This window comes from Amphibalanus amphitrite, unplaced genomic scaffold (genome assembly GCF_019059575.1).
Source record: "Amphibalanus amphitrite isolate SeventyFive unplaced genomic scaffold, NRLGWU_Aamphi_draft 002383F_arrow, whole genome shotgun sequence".
Taxonomy (NCBI): domain Eukaryota; kingdom Metazoa; phylum Arthropoda; class Thecostraca; order Balanomorpha; family Balanidae; genus Amphibalanus; species Amphibalanus amphitrite.
Window position 1 is genome coordinate 26,375 of NW_024883838.1, and position 13,292 is coordinate 39,666.

The window sequence follows — 13,292 nt, forward strand, 5'->3', positions numbered from 1 at the left end:
AACATTTTATCTTTGACCTGACCTGTGACGTCATCGGTGACCCCGAGGTCAATGAAATTTGGTTTCCCTCAACAAATTTGACAGGGCTATCGAACGCCGTTTGAATTTTCCGGATACGTCCAGTAGTTTCGGAGATACGGGGGGGGGGGCAAAAAATCCCCCCCCCCCACCGCGCGGAAGGTGGCTGGGAGGCCCACCGCCTGCCGGGTTAAAACGTAAGTTCACCTACTGCCTTTTCTGCCGAGTATTCAGGTCGGACCAATTTCAACTTGCCCACGCAGCAGCACTCACTCGGGATCCCGGCTTTTCAAGCCACAGCGACCCTGGAGAGGAGGATCATAGGCGTAGTAACGTTCAATCCTCCCACGGGCCAGGACTTTGGCTTGAAGTGGCAACGTCCGTCTCTTTCACAAAAGATGTATAAAAAAACACAACAAATGAATTCACTATTGATCTGAATATTGACTTATTTGTTACGTGCATTTTCTGTTCGTTCTCCCCGGTAGGTACAACCTTACCTGAAAGGGAGATCCATCCAAGGTCCACCAATCCAACGTTCAACGTGTCTTTCGTGCCCACAGTCACCATGGTTCTAGCGTCACCCGTCAACCTGATCAGTGATCATCCCTGTCATGACGTCATGCCTCTGACCACCGAACACACACCCAGCGTTCCAGACATTCCGTCTGTATTTCCACTGCGCTCCAGTCTCGAGCCACCGAACAGCGACCGCCTCACATCCGCGGCGCGGTCAACACACTACAAAGAACACCTCCGCACACTACGATCTCTGGCGGGGCCAGGGGCGGCGCCTCGGGCGGGGGACCTCGCAACACCCGACCACGGCCGCGGGGTCACCCTCCGCGTGACCTTTTGGGGTCACGGGTGTGTGACGGGCGCAGCGGAGCTTCAGGTGATGAGAGGTCGACTGCGCCCGAAGCGTCGCCTATCGGCCGCCGCGTGAAACACACATTGATAAAACCGCCGCTAGATGGGGACTCTGGAACACTAACTCTGCCGCGCCGTGGCAACCCGGGGGAGGCTCAGCCGCGGGCAAGGACTTATGTTGTCATCAGTAGTGACCAACATAGGCCTTTGTTGTCCCATGGATGAAACGACAAGTCGAGCAGCCAAGGCGTGGGAAATAGTAGGCAAACACACACGCACACATTTCACCGCGAAATACCACCGCCAGATGTCAGGGCGATAGCTCTGCGCACCCGCCACCTATCGGCGTCCGTGCACACTTCTAGTTAGCGCGGCCTCCGGAAGATGTCAGCAGAATCGCCAACATCATCGGCCGAGATTTGAGGTAGAGTTGCGTCAGGAAAGAGGCCGGGAGCGACGGGGAGAGGGTGGGAGGAAGATCAGCTCAGGAGCGCAGCTGGAGCCGGGTGGAGAGAGGGTGTGAGTATGGAGAGAGCGGCGGGAAGACAAGGCGATCGGATCTGCGGTTGGAAGCCTGTCTGTGGATTGATGCACTGAACTGGACAGCAGTGGAATCAGTGACGCAGTGGTTTACTGGACGGAGATGGCCGGACAGAGCTGATGGAACCTTCCAGAGACACAGGCGGACCATGGACTGGAGACTGAATTGGAACGATATCCATGGACTGGATATCGGGATCTAACGGAAGGACGCACACACCAATCTCAGCATATCAGCTAGCCTCTCCAGCGTGGAACCATTCGCGTTTCTACCGACAGGGCCCAGCGGTCGCAGCCGCCGCATTCTCCGTCCTCTTTCTCCCCATACAGCGAACGAACCAAGCTAACCGCCGCAGCTACCAGTGGCCCGTCTCATAGAGCACGATCGATGAAACTACGCGAGTGAACAAGGCATGCGGTGATTGGAGGCTACGTGCAGAATGTGGAGATCATGGTGGCTGGATGATTTGAATGATCATGCGATCATGGCTCTAGTGACTGTATATTTCTCGATCGTGGTTCATGAGACGGGCCCGGTGCACTCCTGATCGTGACATTTCTGAACACATCATTCTTGAGCACAGACACGCAAAACAGGACAAAACACAAGCAAAACGCAACTGAACAGCAACAAAAAACCTGGCTACGCCACACGCGACTCTGTACGACCTAAGGCCGAAATAAATCCAATAAATTCAAACCAATTCAACTAAACGCGAACGATAAACACAACTTCTGACGGAGGAGGTAGTGCCGAATGGAACGGACGGCAAAAAACTGTCCTGAAGGCGGCCACAGGGCGAGCACGCGCTGGTTAGTGGTCAAACAACCTCCACGATGGATAGCGCCCAGAACAGGACCGAGACGGTGACTTCCAGACAATGTCCAGACACTCCCCAACGAAGACAAGGCCGTAAAACCACTCAAACAAGAGCCATTCGCGGCGCAGTGTGTCCCAGCGCGTCACTGCTCGCCTCAGACGCGCCTCAAGAACAGTGTCACGTCAAACGAGCCGTCCGCCCTGCGCCTTACACTCGGTAAAATTCAAACACGCGCGAGAACTTTGTCCCCCGCGGTGCTGCCACCTTTCGGCGGCGGTGAGAACTTCAGTTACCAGCCGCCGCCGATAGATGTCAGTATCGCCCACACATGCACAGATCTACATCTAATTACCACGAATTCAAACGATACGACTAAGATAGTATTTAAAATATAAAACGGACAGACACGAACACACTTAGCGCGTGCGTACTGAATGTTCTCATCCCGTCGCAGCCGGCAAGAATCCAACCAAGGAAGAACACGCCGGCCGAAGCCACAGCTTGTCCTTTCCAAAGCCAGAGTCGCACCGGCTAGGGAAGAAGTCAAACACCCTCGCCCATCTCTTCAAATATCCATAGACTACCACGCGATAATTCCATCCAATCAAATACGCCCGCAAGAATCGCCTCTGAGCTCCGGACCGGGCGCAGCCTGCTGCCACCTAGCGGCGACCGGGCCAACTCCAGCCTCCCGCGTCCACCGCTAGACCGATGCGCGGAGTTTTGCCGACGAAACCACCATCTTCAGATTCGAGATCAGAGCCGGCGAAAGAGCGCAGGGGAGCCCCCGCCAGCCCTCCGACAGCTACACTACAATTATGGACCGGTTCGAGGGAGGAGGCCGCCACAGTTCAGCACGGGGACAGCCGTCGCCCGGATGAGTTTATACAGATGCGACATATGGGAAACCGGTGGCGGCGGTGGCGACATCCAGTAGAAAAACGAGCAACTACAGCTTTGGAAAACGTCCGCTAGGTGACTCTGACGTCACGCAGCGGTCTGTTGAAGCGCGATGGTGATTCGTAGCCAGAGCTCCTTTTTGACCAGCTTGTTTCGCCGGTGTACCTGAAGGAACTCCTGCGGGGGGAGAGAGGAAGGTCAGCTCTAAAGGTCGACGTAGGGGGAGTAGCGATTCAGACTAGAGCATCCGGTAACCAGTGGCACCGCACGGTGGGATATGCGAGGCTGGTTTGTGAAATTATTAAATGCCAAGAAGAGCACAAAATTTCGACGCCCTACGAAAGAAGTTTTCCGCTGATTTCAACAGTCTTGAATACGCATTGAAACAGCTGCATAGCTGCATAACAAGGCACTTTCAGGGAACCAGCTTTAGGTTAGCAAATATAGACAATCTATTAAAAAACAACTACCCTAACGATTCATCAGTCATCGATGCGGTCCTCCTCAAAGGGTTTCACTCCCCTAGCCCCTCCCGTTCCCGTACCTGCAGCTGAGTTGGGCCTCCTGCCGTCATGCTGAACGCCTGTCGCGCCTTCCGCACAATCGCCACGAACTCGTCATACTCGGGCGGCGTGACGTGACACAGGCGCACGTGCATACACGAGAGGAACATCTGCTGGCACTGCTGCACCAGCGGCGTCAGGATCTGCCGAGGCACACGTCAGGACGCAAGCGTCAAATAAACGTCGGAGTGAATGCTGCAGTGGGGTGCCGGGTAGGGGTTACGGTTCGATGGGCAGATGAGAGCCTGTGGTCAGTAAAAAAAAAAAAAGAGTTCGTACTGACTGGAAATAGCATTCACACTATTGGTTTCTTATCAATGATCTGGGAGAACCATAGGGTCTTCTTACTGACCTGGGACCTAAAGCGCGGCGCCGTTTCGTGCCCACAGTCTAATCTAAGCATATGACCTACGGTCCCTTGCTAGCCAGAGACCGGTAGGGCGGCGCTGTGTTGTGACGGCCGACCTGCGACCTATAATGTCTCCCCTGCCCTGACCTGTGACCTCTAAGGTCTCCCCTTGACTCACCTGAGACCGGTAGGGCGGTGCCGTGTTGTGCCGGCTCAAGTAGCTGCCCACGTCGCTGGCAATCTCAAACAGGACAAACGGCGAGACCACAGAGTTGACGGCGCACAGACAAAACTGGTGCACGTACGGAGTGCCTGTGAGAGGAAGAAAAGGGGTAGAACATGGTCAGACGAGAGACAAGGGACAGTCTACAGAACGCGAAGACATCAATGAGCTTTATTTGTTATTAGCCTTTTATTGTAAACAAGCTACGAAAGTAAATTATTAACAAGTTATTTCATTATTGATTACCCAGATTATGTATGGTCTCGGCTATTGACTTTAAAGGCTCAGTTTATATTTGCTCTAATAACCCAAACAAACGTCTGAAACATTTCATTCTTTGTTTGAGTTTTGACCTAAAAAATAAACTCGAAATACTTTTCCAGCCTGCCTCCCTTCACAGTTCACACCCATTCCTTCGAAGCACCATCTTCCCCAATTTCCCGCCAGGAAAACTCACCCAGTTTCATGGCGACCCTCATGAGCCACATGACGTCATCCCCATAGGGCGGCGTCGGACTGTACTTGGTCGCCCGGTCGTCATGGACGCGCCGGGCCAGGGTCTCCATCGCCAACATACCGACACGGTAGGTGGAGAAGAGGTATTTGAGAGGCGGAGAGCCCAGAATACGAGGCACCGGCTGCTGTAAGAGGGAAGGAAGGGGAAGGGGGGAGTTAGACGGGTTGGTGTGGCACATTGGCAATACATCGGCTGACAGGGGAATCCTGACACATGCAGTGACTTTAAAAATAGAGACTTTGGGTGCACTTGTTAATGCAGATGTCTTAAAACGTCGACTAAATGCCATGTTGCTAGAAAACATGTGCGACTGGTGAAAGATAACAGCTGAATATAATGGGATGAAGCGACTAACAGCACGTCTGAATATAATGCGACTAACAGCACGTCTGTTTAACGGCACGCCGACTAACGGTACCAGACAGGCTACAAAAAAAGCTCACCTCTCCACAAATATAAGAAAAAAGTGTGAAAAAACTGAACACAAATTAGCAAAATTATCACCCCCAAAAATATGCCTGTCTACACTAAACAAGACTCTTCTCAGATCCCATCCCATATTTTGACCACCCATCCCGCACTGTTCTCCCGCCGCACCAACCTGCGCCAGGGGGTGCTGCGGCGGCGGGTGCTGGTGATGGTGGTGATGAGCCTGCTGCTGCTGCTGCTGCTGCTGGTGCTGTTGGTGCTGCTGCTGGTGCTGGTGCTGCGGCGGCGGCACCATATGCGGGTGCTGCTGGTGGTGTGGCGCCGGCGGCGGCTGGCTGGTGACCGGCGGCCCGCCGGGCGGCGGCGGGGGCGGGGGCGGCGGGCGGTGCTGCAGCGCGCCGGCCGCCGCCGCCGCCGCCAGCGTCACCGGCACCATGATGGGCGGGGGCGGGGGCGGCTGACTGTGGGCGGCCGGCGGCGGGCCCTGGGCCAGCATCACCATGTGCGGGTGCGGCTGCGGGGGCAGCGAGAACATGGGCACCGCCGGCGCGCCGCCTGCCGAACAGACAGACAGGGAGAGCAGAGAGTCAGAACGGCGGACCACCAGCAGCAGAGGCACACGCGTTCAACCAGACATCATTTCATTGAAACACGATATTGCGGCAACACGTAACGATTTGTATAGCCTTTGAAAAGCAAACGTCGTGATGGCAACATATAGAAGGCAGAAGCGCCGCCGAACTAAAATATGTAGCGACAGCCATACCACCTTTTCACCTGACGTAAGCCACCCGAAACTCCTCACAAACTCCAGCGAAATCACCTTTCTATATCACCTTCGAAATCATCCCAATGCCTTCAGTGACCAGCCTGTCAGCCCAGCTGCTAAGGACTGAGCTAGCGACAGCCGCCCCATGACCCTTACCATCCCCTTCACCTACCAGGCGGCCCGGAGGGCTGTGTCCTGGGCAGTTCGCCCCCTCCCCTCCCTCTATAACCCACCGGGCAGCCCTGACGGCTGTGTCGTGAGCAGTTTGTCAGCCACAGCCGCCCCTCCCCTTGTCCCCTCTCCTCTATAACCCGCGGACAACCCTGAAGGCTGTGTCTACCCCCAGTCCCCTTCCTCTACATACCGGGCAGCCCTGACGGCTGTGTCCTGGGCAGCCCGCCGGCCGCAGCCACCATGGACTGCATGCTGACTGCCGGATACAGCTGGAGGGCGGCCGACGGGAACGGATGGGCCGGCGGTTGAGGACCGTACGGCACGAACATCTGGACTGACAGCTGGTTCACGCCCACCTGGGGATAGAGAGGGGGTTATTGAGGGGGTTAGAGAGGAGTCAGTAGGGGGTTAGAGAGGGGTAGAGGGGTCTGAGGGGTCAGATGGGCTCAGAGGGAAACAACGAATATTGCACGAGGCGATAACATTTTGCCATTCACCAAAAATACAACGGATCAACATCAACAGCATGTCTGGAGAAAAGTCCGATTTTTCGCTCAGGTATTGAGATCATGTTTTATCTGGGTGCCGCTGGGTATGACAGAGTACGTGGCGGGTACAGGGTACAGTGTACGCGGTACTGACCTGTGCGCCGCTGGGTCCTGACGGGGTACGGGGCGGGTACGGGGTGGGTACGGGGTACGGGTACAGGGTACAGGATACTGTACAGTGTACGCGGTACTGACCTGTGCGCCGCTGGGTCCCGCCGTTAGACAGCTGTACGTGACAGGATACGGGGCGGCAGCCGCCACACTCAGGTGAACCTGGGAGGAACAGACACCGTCAGAACATGTACAAAATTTACTGTACGACATGAACGGCCGCCAGAGTGGAGATGCAAAAAGTCACTACTACGCAACCTGTCAGACATTCAGGAGCAGGCCAGGCTGGAGCGACCGACATACAGACACGGTAAGATGCATCATCGGGTACCACAGACATATGGGCAAAGTAAATCCGAGCCACAAACTGATTGCAATGCAATGTTTCATATTATATCTGCTTGAAATGCGTATTTAATTGCTTACATGTGTGAGAAAATTTCAAGGAAATAAATGATAAAAATGTGAATATTTTGTCTTGAGATAAAGACACGCGTTCTCACGCAACTGACACTGTGTTTAACACTCTGCACCCCGTAACTGACCTGCTGTGTGGGCTCCATGACTCCCTGCGGCGGGCCCGCCTGCTGCTGTACCTGCTGTACCTGCTGCTGCTGCTGCTGCTGGGGCGGCGGTGGAGGCGGTGGCGACTCCAGCAGAGGCACGTCCTCGCCACTGTCGTGGGAGGCGCTCTGCTTGGGAGACGTCTGAGGGCGGAGCGTGGAATGGAAATGGTCAGTGATACGGCGGGTGCGGTTAGATCTGTGGCAGCATGAGACTTATGGACTGCGGTACCATCCTGACCCGTAATTTCAATATGATGTCGCTAAATGTTCTAGCTGTAGAGAGGTTATGGCCGTTTTGTTTTAAGCGATTTTAAGGCTTCATGTAACACAATATAAAAGACACTGAGACAATCTTTCTCTGAGTTCGTGATTTTCATCAAGTCTCCAAGACGGAAACAATATAAGGACAGGCCGCATCCGAGGCTCGACGTGGCAACATGCGTCTCGCTCACAGAGATGGCGCCGATTTGGGTGGCACACTGCAAGCGCTAAAAATCAGCTTTGACCATACTCACCCGTTCGTAGAGCTGGTACACTCGGGGGGCAGATTGATGTTCCACCACTCCCTACCCATCGGGCTCCATGGCTCATCATTGGCTGCTGCCAGTGTTGCCTGCCCTCAGCACTGCCTGCCAGTGCCAGTGCTGCCACTGACAGCAGCCAGTGCTGAGCCATGGGAGCCCGATTGGTAGGGAGTGGTGGAACATCAATCTGCCCCCGAGTGTACCACTTGTTGGCACAGAGTACCAAGTACCCTATCGTTTGATACAGTACTCACCCGTTCGTAGAGCTGGTACCACTTGGTGGCGATGTCGAACAGCACCTCTGGGTAGACACCGCCGCCCTTTGCCGCTCCCTCCACGGCCAGACAGGCCTTCTCCAGCAGTTCAGTAGACTGCTCCTTACACTAAGGGGGGGGGGGGGGGGGGACGGGTCAGGTCAGTGTACTACCCTCTCCACGGCCAGACACGCCTTCTCTAGGAGCTCAGTCGACTGCTCTTTGCACTGAAGGGGGAGGGGGTTAGGTCAGGTCAGTCGACTGCTCCCTCCACGGCCAGACAGGCCTTCTCTAGGAGCTCAGTCGACTGTTCCTTACACTGGGGGGGGGGGGGGGGGGGGGAGGTCAGGTCAGGTCAGTGGACTGCTCCCTCCACGGCCAGACACGCCTTCTCGAGGAGCTCAGTGGACTGCTCCTTACACTGGGGGTAAGGGCGGGTCAGGTCAGTTCAGGTCAGTTCAGCACAAGCCCTCTCCAGCAGCACCGTCGATTGTTCCTTGCATTGGAGAGGGGGAGGTCAGGTGAGCTGAGGTCAGGTCAGGTCAGTCGACTATCCCCTCCAGTGCCAAACAGGTCTACTCGAGCAGCTCCGTGGACTGCTCCTTACACGAGATAGGGGGAGGCCAGCTTTCAAGGACGTCAGGCAGGTTAGGCCTTCTCGACCAGCTCAGCGGAATGCTCCTTACACTGAAAGGGACGGGGCGCCGGGCGGGTCAGGTCAGGTAGGACAAGAATTGCCAAGCACCTCAGCTGGTACTCCCTGATTATCAGTAACAAACCATTACCACATTACAGACCACATTATCCTAACGCCAAAAACTCATTTCATCCGGGCGATTTTTAAAAGTTCAGGAACAAACAACAAAAAATTACTTTTGACAGCAACATTCGTTTATCCCGCCACACTTCAGATAGCCCTGAAGTTTCAAAGGTCAACGGCTATCATCACTCTGCTCGTTTACCTGCAGCAGGGCGCGCTGGATCTCGTTCTGGTTGAGGGCGTGCGCGTGCGGCAGGATGCTGAGCGTCAGCCCGGCGGCGGCCCGCACTACATGTCCGTCCCGACTGCGGCTGGCACAGTCGGCAATGTGGGCCGCCTCGGTAGGCGTGAGGTGGCCTTCCCAGGTCTCCACCAGGCAGGAGATGGCCACCGCGCCAAGTTCCATTGCCTGACCTGCGGAGGGGGTGAGAGGGGGGGGGGAGTTAGAACGGGGTGTGTTTCGGTATGTTTGGTCGTTACATGGAGAAGAGGGATCGTGATTATAAAAGGGTGTGTTAGGCCATGTTGGGTTGGATATGTTGGGGAGGAGGCAAGGCCATTGCTGGCTGAAATGTTTGGGTAGGGATTCCAGGACAGATTAAGATGACCGTATTGGATATAAAAGTATGGTTTGCCAACTAAGACAATATGCAGGACGACAATTGCAAATAAATCCACGATGGTGAAGTGTATGTTCACTGATCGATGAGTGTATGTGCGATTCCCAATATAATATCTAGGATGACCTAGGGCGATTTAAACTCTCGCCCCCCCCCCCCCTGTCCACAATAAAAACTGCACCAAGGCCCTTTAACCAACTGCACAGGATAGCCGGTGCTGCAGCACCGGCTATCCTGTCAGTGTTCCTCAAACCAGTGTCCCTCAAACCCGGCACAGGCCTTAGTATGAGCCTTTGCTGATATAACTGGTCAGTGTGACTCAAACTCAACACTGGACTTCAGCTATGCACTTCAGTATGGGTCTCTGCTGATATGGCTGTGACCATTAGTCACTGACCACTGACCAGCCAGTAGTATGAGCAGCTACTGAAAGCTGCGTCATATACACAGCTGCAAGCCCTGCGAACTGACTAGGAACTGACTCAACAAAACACTGAGTTGTCAATCAAATAAAAATGACACTCGAATCGAAATATAAAATGCAAATAATATAAGAGTAGCCTCAAAATATACGTACTTCAGCATATTCTTAAAAGTAAATGGAATTGCAAAGCCGGAAGTTAAGACAGAAAGAATATTATTCATTTTTTTTACCTCACGGCGCAGTTTGACAGGATTACCTACACTCGGCCCACCCCTGTGTTATGAGCAGCTAATGTGTCAGCAGCACCGAAAGGACATCGGCAGCAGCGGGGTGCCACCAGTACCACCAGTGACGCCATGGCCCCTGGGGTCACGCTCACGGCGTTTGATAGTGTCACAGCCCAGTGGGTGGGTTATGGGCAGCTAGTGGCAGCGTCAGGATAAACCTTCTGAGGAACAAACTCCGCATAGCTGGTAGGCGCATCCAAGGCTCTATGGCGCATCGGTGGGTAGTAATTCTCCGAGCTGAGATCTCAATAGCCCGGCAGTGGGCGGGTTATGGGCAGCTAGTGGCCACGTTAGGCTAAACCGTCCAACTGGGAGCGCAGATGAAATTGAACAGAGTCGGTCGTCGGTCGGTGGGCGTGGTTTCGCTGATACGGCGCCTCGGTCGGTGACTGAGCTCGATAGACTGACAGGTAGGTGGGTTATGGGCAGCTAGTGACCACGTTAGGGTAAACCGTCCAATATGCTTACACTTAGGTTAGGTTAGGAGATGGGCGGCGCTTAGCAGATAGATGCGTGTGGGTTATGGGCAGCTAGTGGCAACGTTAGGGTAAACCGTCCAACATGAGCACGGCTATAGTTAAGCTGCACAGGGGTCGGCGGCGCACGGCGGTGCGGCGCTTGGCACATCGATGCTGGCCGCTGGGGCCTTTTTTCTACCACATAGACGTGTACCATGTGCCTTTTCACACTGGAAAGGTAGGTCTTTTTTGGCAAAAATAGAAAACTAGCACTAGCTAGTTTCGAACAAAACTAGCTTTAGCTAGCTAGTTTCGAAGCGGAGTCAGTCACCTGCATGTTTTATCTCCGAGTGCAAAAGGCAGGCAATATTTGCAAAAGCCATATTTGTGTTTATCGGTGTTAAATCGCACCGATGTGATCCCAAGTCACTCCCCCGTGACCCTACGGAGTACTGACGTCACCACATAACCACCGATGAACCAGCTGACGCATTGACGTCACGTCACTCGCCGGTGACACAACTGACGTTATACTGATGTTCATTTAACTGACGTTGTCAATTAATTGCCGGTGAACCCAATGTGACGTCACTTCTGACTAATGACGTATCTGACGTCACTCACTCACCGGTGACCCAGCTGACGTGGATCTGACGTCACGCTGACGTCACTACTCACCAGTGACCCAGCTGACGTTGCTGCTGTAGGTGCGACTCAGCCAGTTGGGCGTCACACAGTTGTGCAGTCCCAGGGCGTACAGGCCGATCTGGAAGGCGCACATGTGCAGCGCACGGTGCGGGCCGCGGTGCGCGCCGGCGTCCGACGGCTGCAGGGGGGGGGGGGGGAGGGTCAGTGGTAGCCTATAACGGGGTGCAGTGGTCGCTTTTGCTCTCAGAGGGGACACAGGGGAGGGGGTCAGATGTGATCTCCCAAGGGGTCACAAAAAGTCAGCTGGTTAGCCTCATCCAATTGTTCCCAAAATCACGTAATGGGCACTCAAATTAAAAACAAAAACAAAAAACAAGCTAGGAGAAGTCCGAAATGGTGGTTCATTTCATTTCTATATTCTTTCAATTCATTTGTCAAAACAAACAAACCAACAAAGTACATTTATTACGTATCTTTTCATCAATTACATCCAATCAATCCCGTAACTGTGTTTGCTAAACGACACCAGGTATTTCTATATTAACAATCCAACCTCCCAGTCTCTCTCCCTCACCAACCTGTGTGAACAGCGAGGTGCTGCTGTTGCCTCCGGCCTTGGCCAGCACGCTCTTGGCCAGCTCGAACATAAAGTGAGCACCAGCCTCCGAGGGCTGGTTAGGCACAGACGGGTACACGCGCTTGTTCTTGAACCTGCGGAAAACGAGACGTGGAAGGGCGTGAGGGGAGAAGACGCAACGGACGGTGGTTAGTTCACGGCAAGCTGAATTAGTGTTCCAACCATTGGCCTGACTTTAGCGCTACAACATAGTGATTAGTGACCGACCCTAACTTCTAGTTGCAAGATTAACGCCACTGATCTAACCAAGGCTTTGTCCGGCCCCTGTCTACAAACAGTAACAGAGCTGTCCTGATCCTGCGCGTGACTATATATCTATAAGCAAGTTACCCCTAAAACACAGATGATTCTCTGGGTGACATGATCTGCCCTGAGTACCACCCTGAGGACTGAGCATCATTTTCAATCCTAGATAGAGACACCTGTCATCACCGACTTGATTCTGAGCCCCATCCTGATCCCTCCCTTAGTGACCTGACCTGACCCCATCCCAACTGACCTGGCTGCCTTGTTGTTGACCCCATGTCTGTTCATGAGACTCTCCGGTGTCAGAGAGGGATAGGGCCGCGGCGCGGCGGCCGGCGGTGACTCCAGAGGCACCCGCACCGGCTGAACACAAACACAGAAAGACAGTGGTTAGCAATAGCGACTGAGGGTACAGATACATACAGCATTTACACATTGACATAGAACATGTTACATATTATAAATTGATCGAACCTTTTCACTACAAAACTATCCTATCGTCCAGTGAAAGATGCGCTGCAGCAGTATTGCCTTATACGAAGGCATAAAAATGAATAAAGCGTCATAAAAAGCATTCCCGTATGGGTCCATAGCTGCACCTATCACTTCTCGGCCGTTCAAGGTCCACTTATCTTCGGCCGCACAGCCAACCATTAGTTCAAAGACTTTCCACTCTTCCTCCTGCTGCTGCACTTGACCTCTATCAGCCCCCTTCCTAGCTCATGTGGGCTACTCTACCCTCTCCCTCTCTCTCTCTCTCTCTCTCTCTCTCTCTCCTCCTCTCCTCTCTCTCTCTCTCTCTCTCTCTCTCTCTCTCTCTCGCTCTCCCCTCTCACTCACGTGAGCGGCGGCGGCGGCGTCCCTGTCTCCGGCCCCGCCGCTTCTGCTGCTCCCCACGGTACCCCCCCCCTCTCTATCTCTATCTCTCTATCTCTCTATCTCTACTCTATCTCTATCTCTATCTCTATCTCTATCCTCTCTCTCCCTCTCTCCCTCCCTCCCTTCCTCCCCCCCTCCTCTCTCTCATCTCTCGCAT

General features: G+C 54.0%; 1 protein-coding gene across 1 annotated transcript; it reads right to left on the minus strand.

Annotated features, from left to right (window-relative positions):
- Positions 1-671: 671 nt before the first annotated feature.
- LOC122376897 (zinc finger SWIM domain-containing protein 8 homolog) lies at positions 672-13,148 on the minus strand. The gene is made up of 14 exons (XM_043356885.1): positions 13,097-13,148; positions 12,510-12,619; positions 11,952-12,084; positions 11,404-11,551; positions 9,139-9,350; positions 8,177-8,305; positions 7,378-7,539; positions 6,917-6,994; positions 6,364-6,529; positions 5,403-5,785; positions 4,742-4,925; positions 4,240-4,373; positions 3,694-3,855; positions 672-3,326 (listed from the first exon to the last, which is right to left on the minus strand). The coding sequence occupies exons 2-14, from the start codon at positions 12,542-12,544 to the stop codon at positions 3,237-3,239; spliced, it is 2,016 nt and encodes a 671-aa protein (XP_043212820.1). The 5' UTR covers positions 12,545-12,619; positions 13,097-13,148; the 3' UTR covers positions 672-3,236.
- Between the last annotated feature and the right edge of the window lie 144 nt (positions 13,149-13,292).

Coding starts and splice junctions, on each gene's coding strand:
- LOC122376897 (XM_043356885.1), bottom strand. CDS start 12,544: ATGAACAGACATGGGGTCAACAACAAGGCAGCCAG. Junction 6,530..6,916: donor CGGGACCCAGCGGCGCACAG/GTCAGTACCGCG, acceptor CTCTATCCCCAG/GTGGGCGTGAACCAGCTGTC. Junction 4,926..5,402: donor CGCAGCACCCCCTGGCGCAG/GTTGGTGCGGCG, acceptor TCCCTCTTACAG/CAGCCGGTGCCTCGTATTCT.